The sequence below is a fragment of the Mizuhopecten yessoensis genome, unplaced genomic scaffold (assembly GCF_002113885.1).
Source record: "Mizuhopecten yessoensis strain PY_sf001 unplaced genomic scaffold, ASM211388v2 scaffold207, whole genome shotgun sequence".
Taxonomy (NCBI): domain Eukaryota; kingdom Metazoa; phylum Mollusca; class Bivalvia; order Pectinida; family Pectinidae; genus Mizuhopecten; species Mizuhopecten yessoensis.
The window spans coordinates 576,032-597,059 of record NW_018403431.1 but is presented as its reverse complement, the minus strand read 5'-3'; the positions used below and the strand labels follow the sequence as shown (position 1 = coordinate 597,059).

The 21,028-nt window shown below is 37.7% G+C and overlaps 1 protein-coding gene across 5 annotated transcripts in view; it reads left to right on the top strand.

Moving 5' to 3' along the window:
- LOC110462570 (potassium/sodium hyperpolarization-activated cyclic nucleotide-gated channel 3-like) overlaps nt 1-21,028 on the top strand; it is a 176,459-nt gene that overhangs the window by 82,467 nt on the left and 72,964 nt on the right. For all 5 annotated transcript variants that reach the window (XM_021516945.1, XM_021516861.1, XM_021516693.1 and 2 more), the window contains exon 2: nt 14,923-15,743. In XM_021516945.1, coding sequence (XP_021372620.1) covers nt 14,947-15,743 — 797 coding nt within the window. In that variant the 5' untranslated portion in view covers nt 14,923-14,946. The remainder of the gene's footprint in view (nt 1-14,922; nt 15,744-21,028) is intronic.

Sequence of the window (21,028 nt, the reverse complement as noted above, 5' to 3'; positions counted from 1 at the left end):
TAATAGTCTAAACAGTCTCATTGACAAATGTGTTAGCGACCTATGTAAACAGTCTCATTGAAAAAGGCCTTTCCTACTTATTTAAACAGTCTCATTGACAAAGGTGTTTCCTACCAATGTAAACAGTCTCATTGACAAAAGTGTTTCCTACTTTTGTAAACAGTCTCATTGACAAAGATGTTTTTGACAAAGGTGTTTCCTACCTATGTAAATAGTCTTATTGACAAAGGTATAGGCTACCTATGTTAATAGTCTCATTGACAAAGGTGTTAGCTACCTATATAAATAGTCTCATTGACAAATGTGTTAGCTTCCTATGTAAACAGTCTTATTGACAAATGTGTTAGCTACCTATGTAAACAGTCTTATTGACAAATGTGTTAGCTACCTATGTAAATAGTCTCATTGACAAGGGTGTTAGCTTCCTATGTAAACAGTCTTATTGACAAATGTGTTAGCTACCTATGTAAACATTCTCATTGACAAAGGTATAAGCTACCTATGTTAATAGTCTCATTGACAAAGGTGTTAGCTACCTATATAAATAGTCTCATTGACAAATGTGTTAGCTACCCATGTAAACAGTCTCATTGACAAAAGTGTTTCCTACTTTTGTAAACAGTCTCATTGACAAAGGTATAAGCTACCTATGTTAATTGTCTCATTAACAAAGGTGTTAGCTACCTATGTAAACAGTCTCATTGACAAAGGTGTTTCCTACCTATGTAAACAGTCTCATTGACAAAGGTGTTACCTACCTATGTAAACAGTCTCATTGACAAAGGTGTTACCTATCTATATAAACAGTCTCATTGACAAAGGTGTTACCTACTTATGTAAATAGCCTCATTGACAAAGGTGTTACCTACCTATATAAACAGTCTCATTGACAAAGGTGTTACCTACTTATGTAAACAGTCTCATTGACAAAGATGTTTCCTACCTATGTAAACAGTCTCATTGACAACGGCGTTCCCTACCTATGTAAACAGTCTCATTGACAAAGGTGTTACCTACTTATGTAAACAGTCTCATTGACAAAGATGTTTCCTACCTATGTAAACAGTCTCCTTGACAAAGGTGTTAGCTACCTAAGTAAACAGTCTCATTGACAAAGGTGTTTCCTTCCTATGTAAACAGGCTCATTGACAAAGGTGTTACCTACCTATATAAACAGTCTCATTGACAAAAGTGTTTCCTACTTATGTAACCAGTCTCATTGACAAAGGGGTTAGCTACCTATGTAAACAGTCCCATTGACAAAGTTGTTAGCTACCTATGTAAACATTCTCATTGACAAAGGTGTTACCTACTTATGTAAATAGCCTCATTGGCAAAGGTGTTACCTACCTATATAAACAGTCTCATTGACAACGGTGTTCCCTACCTTTGTAAACAGTCTCATTGACAACGGGGTTCCCTACCTATGTAAACAGTATCATTGACAAAGGTGTTTTCTACCTATTTAAACAGTCTCATTGAAAAGGGTGTTTCCTACTTATGTAAACAGTCTCATTGACAAAGGTGTTTCCTACCTATGTAAATAGTCTTATTGACAAAGGTATAAGCTACCTATGTTAATAGTCTCATTGACAAGGGTGTTAGCTACCTATGTAAACAGTCTCATTGAGAAAGGTGTTACCTACCTATGTAAACAGGCTCAGTAACAAAGGTGTTCCCTACCTATGTAATCAGTCTCATTGACAAAGGTGTTCCCGACCTATGTAAACAGTCTCATTGACAACGGTGTTCCCTACCTATGTAAACAGTATCATTGACAAAGGTGTTTTCTACCTATGTAAACAGTCTCATTGAGAAAGGTGTTACCTACCTATGTAAACAGTCTAATTGACAAAGGTGTTACCTACCTATATAAACAGTCTCATTGACAAAGGTGTTACCTACTTATGGAAACAGTCTCATTGACAAAGGTGTTTCCTACCTATGTAAACAGTCTCATTGACAAAGGTGTTAGCTACCTAAGTAAATAGTCTCATTGACAAATGTGTTAGCTACCTATGTAAACAGTCTCATTGACAAAGGTGTTAGCTACCTATGTAAACAGTCTTATTGACAAATGTGTTAGCTACCTATGTAAACAGTCTCATTGACAAAGGTGTTAGCTACCTATGTAAATAGCCTCATTGACAAAGGTGTTAGCTACCTATATAAACAGTCTCATTGACAAAGGTGTTAGCTACCTATATAAATAGTCTCATTGACAAAGGTGTTCCTACCTATGTAAACAGTCTCATTGACAAAGGTGTTACCTACCTATGTAAACAGTCTCATTGACAAAGGTGTTAATTAAAGATATAATCATTCTTTTTACTTATATATCACAGCAAACAACCCTACATGTACAACGGTTTGTGGTTTTTACAACATATAACTATTCAATTAATAATAAACAAGATAAGGTGGAGCGTTTAAGATGTGCTGATCATATGATGCTGCGTTTGTTTCCCCGCCCCAGGTACATCTAACTGTGCTGATACTGTGAGTCGGGATAACATTGTTTAGGGGATGCATGTATTGTTCTTCTATTCTTCTGATTAGCACTGACTGATAGGGAAGCTGCATCAGAGACGTAGTGAATTGGATCACTGTTGCTACACATATCGTGCAAGCTCCCGATACTAGGCCTTTAGGACACCTGACGTGATACGGGATCGTATAGGTGTACGTCTTTATGGCAACATTGACTACTAGGATAGTATGTTTCGTTCACGTCGGTGCTCAAGCTGAAGCACACATGCTATCATCATTCCAAAGAAAGCAAAGGGAGACGACTCCCCAAGACATGTTGTGCCACTTCTTACATTTGATCATTAAATTACTACATGCAATAATTACATAATAGATAACACTATTGGTTGTCTGCATGTACCCTATTTCACACAGGTTATGCTGCGGACCAGTTTCAGGACATGTGTATGTACAGTTTATCAAACCGGGCGTGCGCTATCGCTGATTGTTTTATTACAGAAGTATAGTTGGTTCCACTAAGAAATTAAATCAGGTGGTATTCAGTGAAACAGTTTTTGAAGGATCTTGCACGTTGTGTAGCGATAAAGGAGATGTGAAATAATTCCCTGCCACTAGTGACAAGAGTACCAATCCATCCTGTCGGTAACAGCGGTGTCAATTATACCCATTCGGTGTAGGCATGCAAATGATGTGTTTGGAGTGAGAAATGCAAGGTGGCATTAATCCAATCATTCTATTAGAATACTCGAGCATGGTCTGTCAGAGAGTGTTAACACTAAAGAGTACCATAGACCTACACAATGTAGCATTGCTCTGTCAGCCGATAACGTTATCACTGAAGGATATCATAAACCTGCAATTGCTCTGTCAGAACGCCATTTTAGCACGAGAGAGTACGATAATCCGACTGTGCTTTGTCGGATTGTGATGTAAGCACTAGCTGGTATATTGGTACGTTGGGCTGACGTAGCTGTGTCAGCAGGTAATGTAATGGGTATTGGTGCGATAGACCTATAACGCCCTGTTAAAATGATATCACCACTATTGATGCTATAAAACCGCCTTGTCAGAGTAGGTTAGCAATACTACAGACACCTAATTGAGTTTACAAATAGACGAAAGAAGAATAGAAGTAAAAGTAGAAAAGACCCCTTCCTGTCAACAATGGATGAAAATGAATTTTATGAATTAAACTGTTGATGCTTCGGTGCATTAACCCAATGATATATCAAATGAAGAACAGAATATCATCATTTCCTTACAGTAATTTAGCGTGTCCATGAACTTTGAAACGGAAGTACAAAACTGACACAATGGTCAATTTGAAAACGTGAACGTCCCGGACCCGATAACTGGTCCCAGGGTACATTGTAACAACAACTTTCTTATCTCTGCATAGTTTTAAAACCTGAAAATTGCAATGCTTACTTAGAATGGGTTTTTTTAATATAAAATTTGTCAGAGTAAAAGAAAAAAAAAGAAATTGTCGATATTGTATCATCGTGAAACTTACTATTCTTTTACAGAGTATTATTGTTATTATCACAGTTGTTAATTTTATTTCAAAAGAGCCCAAATACAATTTTTTATGATAATATAATTTTCGTAACACAAACCACTGTGTTTTCTATTGCAAGCGTTGCGTTTGCTTTTATGATTATTATATGTTAAAGCTACAAAAAAAGCAAACATAACGGTCAAACTAGTTAAAATACAATTGGTGGGAGTACGTCTGGATTTGGGCCACTTGGTGTCTCTCCCTGGATACACTTTTATACAGATCAGATTTGGGCCACTTGGTGTCTCTCCTTGGATACACTTTTATACAGATCACATTCCACACTGGTTCTGTATGTAGGTTTCTCTAATTTCATTTATTTACAAATTTAGCAACTGATGGCTTGCTGCCCTCGACCAGGCCTATTTCGAATCATTTCTTGTTTTAAATGTTACATGATTACAAACAATGACAAAGGAAAGTAAACCGAATACCTACATTTATATGTACATATTGTAGTCTGCGGGTTATATCGGAACAGGTATTGAGAATAGGTACTCATGAAATAGTCATCGTGTTGCCCCTTCAAGACAACTACCACAGACCTTTTATAGAAACACCTCGTCAAAGCGTGACATGAGTAGTACTTTTACGATAGCCCTTGTAACGTTTTGTTTAAGGTCGCTGCATGTAACAATTCAATAATAAACCAAAAACATACGCCAAAATTAATTTAAACAGATGTAAATAATACTGGGATCATATTGACCGTTCGTATGCTGGGGTTATCGAAAATTAACGGTGTTTCCAGGAGGCAATACTTGATGACGACGATGTTGGTAAATATGGTAAAAATGAGCACTTAATTTGCCCTAACTCATCGTCTGATGACCAATAAACAGTCGTCTGAACTTAATGGCGTCTTCCGCGGTGTCAGACGGATGTCATTGGCCGTGCTCCCATTTGTACCCGCTAGCCCTGGCCTGGTGGTATATTGTAACTAAAGGTACTTTAATAGTACATGTAGTAAGATTTGTGATACGCCTTAACCCGTATAGGGTATCATGATTAAAAAACCATCACAAAACATCGTGATATTTGAGATATGTATCGCTTTGTACCCCAATGTATTGCTTTCTCCTCATTCTTTACTGTAACATTGGGAACACCGATCTGAGAACTACATTGGCAACTACCTTTAGACAGCTTAAAAGACTACATTGGCAACTACCTTTAGACAGCTTAACAGACTACATTGGCAACTACCTTTAGACAGCTTAACAGACTACATTGGCAACTACCTTTAGACAGCTTAACAGACTACATTGGCAACTACCTTTAGACAGCTTAACAGACTACATTGGCAACTACCTTTAGACAGCTTAACAGACTACATTGGCAACTACCTTTAGACAGCTTAACAGACTACATTGGCAACTACCTTTAGACAGCTTAACAGACTACATTGGCAACTACCTTTAGACAGCTTAACAGACTACATTGGCAACTACCTTTAGACAGCTTAACAGACTACATTGGCAACTTCCTTTAGACAGCTTAATAGACTACATTGGCAACTACCTTTAGACAGCTTTACAGACTACATTGGCAACTACCTTTAGACAGCTTAACAGACTACATTGACAACTACCTTTAGACAGCTTAACAGACTACATTGGCAGTTTGACATTACAAAAAGAGATCTTAACTAACTTTAAATTTCAACAAACAACCAACAAGTGATCATAGTTGTCAGCATGTTAAATCATCCCTTGTACTTCTAATCACAACATTTAAAATAGCACTGTACTGCGATGCAATGGTCCCTATATACATGTAATACCTGTGTCATGAACATAAAGATCGGAACATAAAGATCGTGATACCGATACGTATCGATACATCGATACGGTCCTAGGCGGAATTCTTAATTCTCGACACAAAGGGAATATTATATTAGGATATCGATTCTGTAGAGTTTATCTGACTAAAAAAACCATATTATAAATATTTTTATATCACACACATTATAATATGTACATTGCATATTATATTGGTTATATAAGGTGAATTAATAAAATAACGATCGTCGGCATTGTAGATGGAGTTTCCCCAGACATACTTGACAATAGTCCCAATCAATAAATGAACCGATCATGTATTTATATAGCAATATACTCGCCCATTATGTTATTAATTAAACCCGACGTTTCAAGTCCGACCGCGGTCGATCCTTACATTCCAAGCAATACCGTTGTTGCAATACCAAGGGAGATAACTACAGATTGCAATCGGTATTTTTCAACTGCAGTAAACCTAATGTACCGATACGATTACATTATAAAAGCCAGCATATCTGGGCAGAACTGGACGAACTTACCCGCTGTGTGATAATTATATTGAGAATGTACATCTGTACCGTGAAATGTGGGATGTGTAGTGTATCTTTGGTGAATTACCTATAGACGGGTATTGATAACCAGTCTCGATTGATGGACAGAAGACTGAACGCCGATAAATCGATTTTAAATCTGAGGAATTATTGATAAATGTTGCGAGGTTGATACCGTCCCCAGCAGTCGTATGGGTTTCCATGGGTATCCATCACAGCATACGTAAACCGTCCGACTGCTTATTCATACTAAATTTGTTCACTCCTGCGAACCTATGTATGGATCAGATTGACGTGTTTAATAATCAATCTTTACTTCTTAAGATAGCCATATTCATTCATTGTTTGTCCGTAAAAGAGATAAACGCACTTCCGGTGTTCTCGTTACTGTCATCAAACCTCATTGTTCTCCACTATAGATAAACAATCCCAGTCCGATACAAGATTAGAACCATCTCTCCAGGCTGTAACACACAAACCAAATGGAGTCGTTACTTGAAACATTAAGTCGTTAGGCAAAGATATAACTTTGACATTCAAATGTCACCCTGTACTTTCCAACGTATTTTAGTACACTGAGGGTTCTGAAGTGACGTGCATGCGCCAGGAGGCCTGCACCCTTATACCCGCTGTGACCCAAAGTGGCATTGGTCCCTGTAGTGATTTACAAGGGAGTGACATGTATGATAAAAAGAAAACATACATCATACAGGTTACCATATAAAAACTGAATACATTTGTGTATTTGCAAGTTTACGTGGAATACAAAAAATTGCAGATTAGAAAATAATGTACATGAAGTATAACTTCTAAAATATTATAGAAAATTTAGACGGTATTTATCTATAATTGCACTTAATTTATATTTACAAAACCAAAGTTTCTGTTGATAAAACTGGCATATTGAGACCGGAAAGGTCACTATAAACTTGTAATATTTCTTTTTAATTACACCTTAAAAGGCTCATGTCGCTACAATAAAGCAGTTTAAAATATGGGATTTTAAAATATGGAAAAATAGCAACTGATGGCTTGCTGCCCTCGACCAGGCCTATTTCGAATCATTTCTCGTTTTAAATGTTACCTGATTACAAACAATGACAAAGGAAAGTAAACCAAATACTTACATTTCAATGTACATATTGTAGTCTGCGGGTTATATCGCAACAGGTACTGAGAATAGGTACTCATGAAATAGTCATCGTGTTGCCCCTTCAAGACAACTACCACAGACCTTTTATAGAAACACCTCGTCAAAGCGTGACATGAGTAGTACTTTTACGATAGCCCTTGTAACGTTTTGTTTAAGGTCGCTGCATGTAACAATTCAATAATAAACCAAAAACATACGCCAAAATTAATTTAAACAGATGTAAATAATACTGGGATCATATTGACCGTTCGTATGCTGGGGTTATCGAAAATTAACGGTGTTTCCAGGAGGCAATACTTGATGACGACGATGTTGGTAAATATGGTAAAAATGAGCACTTAATTTGCCCTAACTCATCGTCTGATGACCAATAAACAGTCGTCTGAACTTAATGGCGTCTCCGCGGTGTCAGACGGATGTCATTGGCCGTGCTCCCATTTGTACCCGCTTGCCCTGGCCTGGTGGCATATTGTAACTACATGTACTTTAATTGTACATGTAGTAAAATTTGTGATACGCCTTAACCCGTATAAGGTATCATGATTAAAAAACCATCACAAAACATCGTGATATTTGAGATATGTATCGCTTTGTACCCCAATGCATTGCTTTCTCCTCATTCTTTACTGTAACATTGGGAACACCGATCTGGGAACTACATTGGCAACTACCTTTAGACAGCTTAAAAGACTACATTGGCAACTCCCTTTAGACAGCTTAACAGACTACATTGGCAACTACCTTAAGACAGCTTAAAAGACTACATGGGCAACTACCTTTAGACAGCTTAACAGACTACATTGGCAACTTCCTTTAGACAGCTTAAAAGCCTACATTGGCAACTACCTTTAGACAGCTGAACAGACTACATTGGCACCTACCTTTAGACAGCTTAACAGACTACATCGACAACTACCTTTAGACAGCTTAACAGACTACATTGGCAACTTCCTTTAGACAGCTTAAAAGCCTACATTGGCAACTACCTTTAGACAGCTTAAAAGACTACATTGGCAACTACCTTTAGACAGCTTAACAGACTACATTGACAACTACCTTTAGACAGCTTAACAGACTACATTGGCAGTTTGACATTACAAAAAGAGATCTTAACTAACTTTAAATTTCAACAAACAACCAACAAGTGATCATAGTTGTCAGCATGTTAAATCATCCCTTGTACTTCTAATCACAACATTTAAAATAGCACTGTATTGCGATGCAATGGTCCCTATATACATGTAATACCTGTGTCATGAACAAAAAAGATCGGAACATAAAGATCGTGATACCGATACGTATCGATACATCGATACGGTCCTAGGCGGAATTCTTAATTCTCGACACAAAGGGAATATTATATTAGGATATCGATTCTGAAGAGTTTATCTGACTAAAAAAACATATTATAAATATCTTTATTTCACACACATATGTAATATGTACATTGCATATTATATTGGTTATATAAGGTGAATTAATAAAATAACGATCGTCGGCATTGTAGATGAAGTTTCCCCAGACATACTTGACAATAGTCCCAATCAATAAATGAACCGATCATGTATTTATATAGCAATATACTCGCCCATTATGTTATTAATTAAACCCGACGTTTCAAGTCCGACCGCGGTCGATCCTTACATTCCAAGCAATACCGTTGTTGCAATACCAAGGGAGATAACTACAGATTGTAATCGGTATTTTTCAACGGCAGTAAACCTGATGTACCGATACGATTACATGATAAAAGCAAGCATATCTGGGCAGAACTGGACGAACTTACCCGCTGTGTGATAATTATATTGAGAATGTACATTTGTACTGTGAAATGTGGGATGTGTAGTGTATCTTTGGTGAATTACCTATAGACGGGTATTGATAACCAGTCTCGATTGATGGACAGAAGACTGAACGCCGATACATCGATTTTTAATCTGATGAATTATTGATATATGTTGCGAGGTTGATACCGTCTCCAGCAGCCGTATGGGTTTCCATGGGTATCCATCATAGCATACGTAAACCGGCCGACTGCTGGTTACAGCGAAGTAATATTATAATGCTACGTACAAAATTTGTTCACTCCTGCGAACCTATGTATGGATCAGATTGACGTGTTTAATAATCAATCTGTATTTCTTAAGATAGCCATATTCATTAATTGTTTGTCCGTAAAAGCGATAAATGCACTTCAGGTGTTCTCGTTACTGTCATCAAACATCATTGTTCTCCACTATAGATAAACAATCCTTGTCCGATATAAGATTAGAACCATCTCTCCAGGCTGTAACACACAAACCCAATGGAGTCGTTACTTGAAACATTAAGTCGTTAGGCAAAGATATAACTTTGACATTCAAATGTCACCCTGTACTTTCCAACGTATTTTAGTACACTGAGGGTTCTGAAGTGACGTGCATGCGCCAGGAGGCCTGCACCCCTATACCCGCTGTGACCCAAAGTGGCATTGGTCCCTGTCGTGATCTACAAGGGAGTGACATGTTTATCACGTGTGTGCTTTACTATATGACCCCGGGGACACCACGTGTGCCTCACCGCGTTCTCGTCAGTGACGACATCGGTGAGTTATGTATTCCTATGTCAATAGTTCGAATATTAGCAGCGAAGTGTCCCTGGCTATAACTTGACATCTAAGACATTTCTCCATTTATCATGTTACATGGAAAATGATCAGTCCGAGAAAACAATAAATTTACGATTACCCCTTATTGGATTGTTTCTGCGGGTGACGAACGTGTGTAATCGCGCATTCATCGACCACCCTACGTTGATCGCCTGCATGGTGGTCGTATTGGTCTGCGAGCATGCTGCCTTTGACAATCGACATATGTATATATCTGTAATCAAACGGACGATACGTTGTCTTCTGAATAGCCATCAATAGAACGCGAAAGGCAGGGTTTTTCCATAACGATAATGGCTGGTTTCGTATTGATCTAATCCGGGTAACGTTATGATGTGTTTTTAAAGAGTTAAAAAACGGACAAAACATGAGAATATATCAATAAATTTAGAAACATAAAAAAAAAACAGAGCAGGTCCTCCAGAAACACCGCGTATAACAAACATATACATTTCTCTCACACCATTATAGGAAACAACCAATTTCGCCCATACTAAATGTACATGTACATGTGTTACATTGAAACAACCCGTTCGGCCCTTACAATATGTGTTACTGTGAAACAAACTCTATTGTCGTGAAACAACCCCTATTCTCATACCATCAATATCATTATGAAACAAGCACTTCTCCCATATCATTATTGTGAAATGTTCTTTGACTCCCATTACATCATGGTGGAACAAACCCTCATGCAAAGGTTTCTACATGCACATAATACTGAAACAACTTTAATTTCTCTTATGTCACCATTGTAAAAAAAGTGCATTGATTAGGTTGCCTTACAAGCGTCATCTAAAGGGGATTTCTCTTTCGCTCAGCGGTAGAGCATAGGGCTGGAGAGCCAGTGGTCGCGGGTTCGAGGCCCAGCGACGGCAGTATATTTATCACTACTCCTCGTCCTACTACAAAATGGTGCCGTTGACCCTCCCCGTTCAAGGTAGGAGAACCCTTGGCGGGAAGTCAAGGAACCCGGGTTGGTATTTGAAAAGAGGGGAATAGTATAAAAGAAGTGCATGGATTAGGTTGCCTTACAAGTGTCAGCTGTAGGGAATTTCCCTTTAGCTCAGCGGCAGAGCATCGGGCTGGAGAGTCAATGGTCGCGGGCTAGAGGCCCAGCGACGACACTATCTTTATCACTATTCCTCGTCCTACTACACCATAGTGAAACATGCTTGTGAAAGCGTGTAACAAATCATTTCAATCTCCTATACGTAAAGAGAAAGTCTTGAAAAAAGGTCACAATACCATTAAACATTGGCACTCTAGCAATTTCAGGCCTGTTACGTATATGTTACATGTAACAAATGAAACTACTACCCAGTTCCGGTGACTGAAAGGTTTGTTACAATCACTTTAACAGGTGGTATGTGAAAAGTTAAATTGTTGCCAATAAGAAGTAAGGACTTTTCAACTAAAATAAATCATCAAAATCATCAATCTGATCTGTCTCAACAACACTAGCAGTGAAATCATATCAGATTTTATTGGTTTTGTTGTATTCATATTTTTAAAAAAATCTGTTAACGTATGTCCATTCATGTCCAACTGTATGATAAAAAGAAAACATACATCATACATAACTTCTAAAAAATCATAGAAAATTTAGACGGCATTTTAAAATGGAACCATTTATACCTGTCTCAAAAGGACGTGAACTTATCTTTCAAAAACAATAGGCTACGCAGGCAACGCATCGTTACGGCAAGTGGTAGATCGGTGCCTTAATTTTAATGATCTACGTCTCCGTTACACGTCGAAAAATGAATATCTCCGTACATGTAATATATTGTATATCTTTCCATAACCTATATCTTTTATCTCCGTTCTTTAGCGTATATCTTCGTAATTCATCGTTTATAACCGTAAAATATCGTACAATGTATTTATCGAATGATGACGTGTGGAATCATATCGAACATGTGTGCCACCTCATTAAGAGGAACTAACCAAGTTTCGTATCAGATTCCAGAGGTTTATCTTAGACTCAATATTGTATATTTAGAATTTGGTCGCGCACTAAATGGGTGTGCATGTAAATAATGTAGATGTTCATGTATGTACAATAAAACCCAAAGGGTTGAGAACGAACCGCATTCCATATAACAGTTGTTGGCTTTATTATGACAATACCCAGTTATCTGGCTGCTAACTAAATCGTAAATTCAATTGACCTTTAACAGAAGAAACACACTCTAAATTCTGCAGTGTTCCGGCATAAATTCATGTAGCCTCCTACAAAACTGCATTTTGATCAGGTTGAAACCCAACTATAAAAGATGGGCGTACCATTTCCATAGTACATGTATATCCGTGTAATGTGTAGTGTATAACCAGTGTATATTCATGTACGTGTACGTTAATTGTTTTTTACTATCAAAAACATTAATAGCTCGTATCATGTACTTACAATTGCATGTTTTAAAACATTATATATACACTGTCGTGTAATCATTATAAGTGTATCATGTACCTATATGTACATGTCCCGTACGGGTACTTATATGCTTTGCTATAAACTCTAAACCCTACCAGTAACACGTGGCTCATTGATGGCTTTTTAACATCATGTTGTTTCTGTAATGCACGCGTATGATATTGAGGACACACTACTGAAAACATGGAGAAGAAATGCATTGTGCTATAAATAGTTAACCTTGATGTGTGCATTAAATCAGAATTCAAAAGATTGAAGTCTGTGAGATGATGCGTTGTTTGGTTAGTGGTTTTCCTGATTTAGATATGTGTTGTCCCTAGGGAAATGTTCTGTTTACATAAATGCTGGAGGAGAGCATTTTTTGTTTGCATTTATGGTAGCTAATATCCGGAGCTAATAAAGTTTTGATAAGTTTTAGTAATTTGTGCAGTAAGCTGGAACTCTAATTAGAGAGCCAAGCAGTCTATGGCATTTAATCAGATTGTTTCCAACGCACGCGCAGTTCAAACTCTTACATAAACTGTGTATCAATAATAAGACAAACAATTTGGAGGAAATTAGAAAGCCAAGCTTGACAATATGTATGTAGATACACGCTATTATTAACGTATTGTGGCGTTACGAATTGATTGATGGATTTAGAACCCAATAAACCTTCTTCACGTACACCGCTAATTAGATTAATATGTCCCCACACCGCTGCGTCATTTCAGTGTGTGTATCTCGTCGCCTCGGATACCCTTTCTATGATGCGCCTGTCTGGACTCGCGACATTTAGATATGTTATCTTATCAACAGCACCAGGGACACACACGAACACCTCTGATGTGTCCATGGACTCGTCTTTGACGCTGTACACAATCACTGATGAACCCAACCCGGGCAGGTGCTCGCGTCGCAGAAAATTCCTGTTCTAGAAATGTGTCCCTTAATAATAAACGTTTGGTCCCTAATTGCAATAATCAGAGCCTTTGTTACCATGATAAAACGGCCGACAACGGCCGATAGGTCCCGGTTGTATCGTCTCCAAGCTTAGATCTGTTGCATGAGTAGATCAATCGGGAAATACCGGATTAGTTCAATCACACATTTAACAGTAAATTGAGCCAGATCTACATCCACTTACGTATACCACGCACACGTCTTCATTAAAATTTAACTGGAACAGACACTCGCACTAAGGCAGTGACACTGGATGAAACGTTGGATTCAAAAGTATCTACTAGTAAATGTATTTTTCCTATTGAACGTTTTTTTTTGTCTCCCCATAATTGTTTATCTGTATTTTGATTATGATGCAGATGGTTCAGGAAGCTTATTTCAAAACAATCATTTGAAGGTAAACACCTGCATGCATGAATGTAAATAATATTGACAACAGTGTTATTGAGTGTTACTTGAACCTCCATTTCATAAGTCTTAACACTCTAGTTTCGAGTGTTACTCTTTATATATAGCTAAAGTATGTAAATAAATAATCCACATTCCGAACTGTTCCGTCGGTAGTACACAATTCCCATCGTTTACAATTAAAAGTAGATGCACGCCTCCATAATGCTCTTCGGAGATGCTGGACGATGTCGTAACAATGTTAAAGAAAGGCATACGATTTAATTATTGCCAGTTTTAAATATGTCTTTTCCCCTTTAATGTAGATTGAAAAACACATTTCTTGCTGACGTCGTTGAGCTGCTATAATTTCAATTTAAAGTTCAAGTATTTCCCTCGGGCTTATGCTACTCGATTTGCCTCCCTGATAGTGTTCAATGGTCGCTTAGACGATTTCGCTGTTCGTCAACAATGTAGATGATTTTTGTGCACAAATCTAGAGCTTGGAACGAGACCATCTCTTCCCTATCTAGCAATCTTTATAACGTGACGACAACATTTAGGTGTGGCAGTGGTTTGGTGGTGCCTGCTGCCATTGTCCTTGTACGTATAATTGCCACAACAAAGGTGTCCTACAGTGGACGAACGACATTACAAGATTCGATTTGTGTAGAGACGGGTTTTTTTGTTAGAGGAACGAAGCACATCACCTCCAGATACAAGGATATGTTGTTACGAATGTCTTTTTAGTGTGGCATAAAAACGTGTGAGTTTATTGGATTAAGGAGCCTTATCGATCTAACGGTTGGTCGTGTCTCGGGTTTAGCGAAGGTAGACTGGGTAGAGACCAGCACTTATGTGCGTGCTAAACACTGTACCGGTTCAAACGAGAGAAATAATTCAACGTTCTCTATTTGAACAATAATGCTTTGTATTTACCTGAAACTAACTTCCTCTTTGATGTTTGCTCTTACAGGTGCCACCAGCACATACCAGCAGAATGGCCAACATTCGGAATCCCTCTTCCCAGCCTCTGATCGATATATCGGAGCATGATCGCCCGGTTTCTTACTCATCAGACGAAGAGTCGTCAGGTAATCAGAACTCACCTTACCGCCGAGCTCCCGAGCCTACGCGCACCTCTCCTCCCGCTCTCCATCGATCTAGGGGAGGTAGTGAGGCAGCCAGCAGTGTCACAGAAAGCGAGGCCAGCACCTTACAACAGGTACATCTCTCTCCAAAGATAACCCGGTCGGACTCTGTAAAGTTTTCCAAGTCAGCCAATGGAAATGCCGGACGCAAGACCTCGCATCCAATCGGAAGTTCCCAAACACCTCCAAAGCCGTCCAGACGAGTGCCAAGCTTGAAGCTCAAACGTATGAACCTGAGTCAGGATAAGGCTGACGGAGCTATGCCGTGTCTACCTAAGTGCACGAATCGTCCTACAAATCCTTCCATCACTATAACTATTGACTCGGACGAAGACTCTGTTTACAGCGACTATCTCAGTCCAGACATGAACTACAATAATGGTATTAAAGTTAAATTTGTAGGGGACGAAACGTCTCTTTACGGAACACCGAAGGAAGAACTATTACCTGGATCTGGGGAAAATTCGTCCGCAGACCAAAAGACTAGTCCCACTAGCTTTTTGAAAGACCAATTCATTTCATTTTTCCAACCATCGGATAATAAATTAGCAATGAAATTGTTTGGAAATAGGAATTCGTTAATGCGAGAGAAGATGCGACACAAGAGAGTGGGGACTTGGGTTATACATCCATGCAGCAATTTTAGGTAAGTCGTAATATTTTATATATGTTTTATTAGCGTCTTCCACATTAGTTAAACTATTAAAGTTGGGCTTTAAGTCTAATATTCAAATAGGTAAAATGGCAATTGTGAAAGCAATTAATTGAATAGGCGACACAACGAAACTCCCTTTATAATAAGAACATTTTCAATGGACTCGGTGCATTACTAGGGAATACACGATATTGTATATCTAAATAATTTGTAATACTTGAAAAGCTGATGCACGTGGCCGTCATATAGATAGTAATATTGCTATGTCATATAAACAAGCGTGTGTAAAGTATACAGTGTGTACTTTGTGTAGACCATAGGGGGGATTTAACCAGATGGAATGAAAATCTGTGTATGCATATGGTGTGTCTCAGAACCATTACTGTGTTATTCCTGCCCACCCTTATCTGCGCGTGCTTTACACAAACATTGCTGGCGAGTTATGGGCCACGTGTGACGCGTGCATGCATTTTTCTAATCGAAGACGTTTCATTTCGATACTAACCAGGTAGTGGGGTCTATAACTGCTAAGTAGAAAGAGCAAGGTATTCTCTGTCTGGTCTCTAATGTAGGCCATTGCGTTCTCTACAGTTCACATTACCGTAGTTAACCATTAAAATAAACAATATAAAGCAATTCTACTTGATGACAGTTCGATATATTTCTGAGGAAAAATATGGGTTTTCTAATCTTTTATGAAAAAAACCCAATGTGTACTGTACAATAGCTACAATCTGTTTCCTAATAATAAAATAAGTGTTATACCCGAACTCTTATTGCATATCTTTTATGCAATAACTATTATCAGCTATACGCTAACTGTTATGATATGCAATACCTGTTATGATATATACTAACTGTTATCGTCTTAACACTTACTGTGATCTGTTATACACTAGCTGCTATCTGTTACATGCCCACTGTTACATTGTGTTTGGTATACACTGACTGTTATGATAAACATTAACAGTTATCGTCTAAACACTAACTGTTATATTATACACTAGCTGTTATCTGTAACACAATACATGTTATCTGGAATGTATAAACTAATATCTGTGATACAATAACTGTTACCTGTAATCACTGGTTTCTCGTAAACACTAGTTGTTGTCTGTTATACATTCTTGTTATATGTTAAACATTTACTGATATCAATTATACGCTTACTGCTACCAGGTATACACTTATTTCGATCTGCTATACTACACCCGTGATACTACTGACAATTATATAATGTAATATTTCTTATGATTTCAATGTGATACATGAGGTTGTATTTTGACAAATATTGCTCGTTTTCATGTTTACAGACTAAAGGTATTAAGGATGTCTAACAGGGTATCACACATATTTCCGTACAGCACACATTGTTAGCATACTTTCACTATACAATATTTTGTAATTATAAACATGCGTTAATTAGCACTGCTAGATTATAATTTAACACCCAAATAGTAATAAACACACATTTGTATTATGCAATACAGTCAGTGTCCTTAAACTCACTTCAATGTAAATCAACATATTTTCATGAGAACACACATTTTGTCGCACGTTGTCGTAAAATATACATATTTCAACACACTTTCATCATTGTTCACACATTGTCGAAAACACATATTTTTACACTGGTATTATGCATACATTGCACAAGATCGTAAAAATACATAAACTTGTATTATTACAAATTGTGAAGCACACTTTTATGAATACATTTGTATTACATTTTTGTTCAAAAACCACACAAATAAACACACTTGTATTATTACATACATTCCATACTTTGTCGTTAAAAATATTTGCATTTTTACATACTTTTATTTTTTACCTACGTTGTCGTAAAACAAACACATATACGTACACTGATATTATCACTTACGCTGTCGTAAACACATACATTAACACAATGACACTTTAACACTCACCCTTTAGGAATATTCACATATTGACACCCCTGCACCAGAAACAGTTGCTTTATTACACCTTGCCGTTATTTTACAATGCCAAAAATTGTTTAACATTAGAATTATTTGCATCACATTTAGTTAATTCAAAGATCAAATATCAAAATAGTCAGTGATACATCGATTTCTGTAATTGGAAAACGTACCAAGCATCAGATTAATAATATGTTCTATGTCCTAAAGCTTTTGATTTTTTTCTCGTATACCTTAAAAAGAAAGACATTAAGAAAGAGAAGAAACATGTTTCGTTCAGAGGAAGCTTTTAGAGCGGTAGGTGGGCAATGTCAGAATGAGAACGCAGCAAGAAACAAATCCGCTCCAGACACCAATTCGTAAAAAAAAACTATGGTTGAAAAAACGACATTTAGGGCGAAAAGTGGTAAGTACTTTTTATAAACACAGAAATTATAATTATAAGAGTGACAAGGAAAAGGTTATTAAAATGAAGTACTGGAGTAAAATCAGATTTGGGTTTGATGATTTTAGATGGGACGTGTTTTGCAAGGTAAAGTAAAGGATAGGACATTTTCTTCTTTAAATCACATCTTGAATGATTAACTACAAGCGTATCGTAAAGACAACCTGACAGGGGTTAACAATACCCCACTGTTTTGTTTGGCACAGGGTTAAAGGCTACCTTCGAGGTACATTTATAAAAAGTGTAAAATAAATATGGGCCAGTAATCTCACTATTGCTTACAATCGAGCTTGTTGATGTTTCTGCCGTGCGGAGCCCGGTGACCTCTTCTGTTCGTCCTGTACCTGTTCCCCGCTAACAACTCCCAAAATGCATCTGGATGAACGCCAGGCTGTTAGAAAGCAATTAATCAGGAGGTATGGAACAGCTGATACCTCATCTGGATCATGTTATGTAACGCCGTCCGTTCTAACTTAAATCAAATGTTAGATCGCTTCTTCAGTATAGAAATGGATGATAAGGTGAGAATGCTCTTCAAATATTCATCACCAATGCCTAGTAAATGTACAACATGGCTAACGAAGCTCCTCGCATTAAAGCTGGTCACCGACGTCTTCGTTTGATTTCCGTCCGTCATTTTTTGTAATTCTAATTTCCCTGTTATGGTGTATCTGCTTTACGAGGAAGATTGTAGAGTTCTGCTGACATTAACGGTTGCTGCCCAGTAAACGCATGACGTTGGATTAATGTTGTGTTCAGGTTGCAACGTCGACGACCTAGATCCAACGTCTATGCGCCGTCTAAAGCAAGATGTTGTATACTTGTCAGGATCTGACGTCTTGTCGACGTAGTTTAGAGATCACAATTACGACCGTGTCTTAAAAAAAATCGGTACACATAAAAACACATAGATTCGTTGATATTCATTAACATTTCTGTCTATAAAAAGGTTATTTTTCCTAATGGAATTCCTTCTGCAACGAGCAAAATCGATCCATTGAATCCATCGATTATGTTCCTTCATTGTATGATTTTACATTTTCGATAGAGGGCGCTGTATGGGACGAATTTCGAAAACTATCTTTTCGAAATTACGGAGCTATGTGGATAAATTTAGTCTTAAAAATCGTTTTTTTATAACACAAGCGTATCTTTTCTCAACACGATCTCTCACCGTTTAACAAAAATAATTATGTTAAACAAAAATGCGGGTTTCGGAAAACATCCGGTTTCTTTGTTCTGAAATGACCGACAACTGACCAATAGGCAGAAGTGAGAACATTTCAATTTTAAACAAATCTAACACGTTCTTGATAACAGGTGGACAGTATATACGAGGGATAGCGCCATAAATCACAGGTAGGCAGTATATACCGGGGATAACGCTGTAACTTACAGGTAGGCAGTATATACCGGGGATAACGCTGTAAATTACAGGTAGACAGTATATACCGGGGATAACGCTGTAAATCACAGGTAGACAGTATATACCGGGGATAACGTTGTAACGCACAGGTAGACAGTATATATACCAATGATAACGCTATAAATCACCGGTAGACAGTATATACCGGGTGTAACGATGTACAGCACAGGTAGAGAGTAAATACCGGGGATACCGATTTAAATAACAAGTAGACATGATATACCGGGGATTACACTGTTAATAACAGGTAGATAGTAAAAACCGGGCATAAGGCTGTAAATTACAGGTAGACAGTAAATACCGAGGATAACGCTCTTAATAACAGGTAGACAGAATAAACCGGGGATAACACTGTTAATAACAGATAGACAGTTAATACCGGGGATAACGCTGTAAATCATAGGAAGACAGTATATACCGGGAATAACGCCATAAATCACCGGTATACAGAATCAACCGGGGATAACGCTGTTCATCACATGTAGACAGTACATACCGCGGATAACACTGTAAATCATAGGTAGACAGTATATACCCGGGATAACGCCATAAAACACAGGCAGACAGTATATACCGGGGATACCGATGTAAATAACAAGTAGACATGATACACCGGGGATAACACTGTTAACAACAGATAGACAGAATCAACCGGGGATAACGCTGTTACCAACAGATAGACAGTTAATACCGGGTAAAACGCTGTAAATCATAGGTAGACAGTATATACCGGGGATAACGCCATAAATCGCAGGTAGAGAGTAAATACCGAGGATAACGCTATACATTACAGGTAAACAGTATATACCGAGGATAAAGCTATAAAACACAGGTAAACAGTATATACCGAGGATAACGCCATAAAACACAGGTAGACAGTATATACCGATGATAACGCCATAAATCACAGGTAAACAGTATATACCGAGGATAACGCCATAAATTACAGTAGACAGTATATACCGAAGATAACGCTTTCAAATAAAGGTAAACAGTATATACCGAGGATAACGCTATAAAACACAGGTAGACAGTATATACCGAGGATAACGCCATAAATCAAAGGTAGACAGTATATACCGAGGATAACGCTATAAAACACAGGTTGACAGTATATACCGATGATAACGCCATAAATTACAGTAGACAGTATATACCGAAGATAACTCTTTCAAATAAAGGTAAACAGTATATACCGAGGATAACGCCATAAATCAAAGGTAGACAGTATATACCGAGGATAACGCTATAAAACACAGGTAGACAGTATACACCGATGATAACGCTATAAAACATAGGTAGACAGTATATACCGAGGATAACGCCATAAAACACAGGTAAACAGTATATACCGAGGATAACGCTATAAAACACAGGTAGACAGTATATACCGATGATAACGCCATCAAACACAGGTAGACAGTATATACCGAGGATAACGCCATAAAACACAGGTAGACAGTAT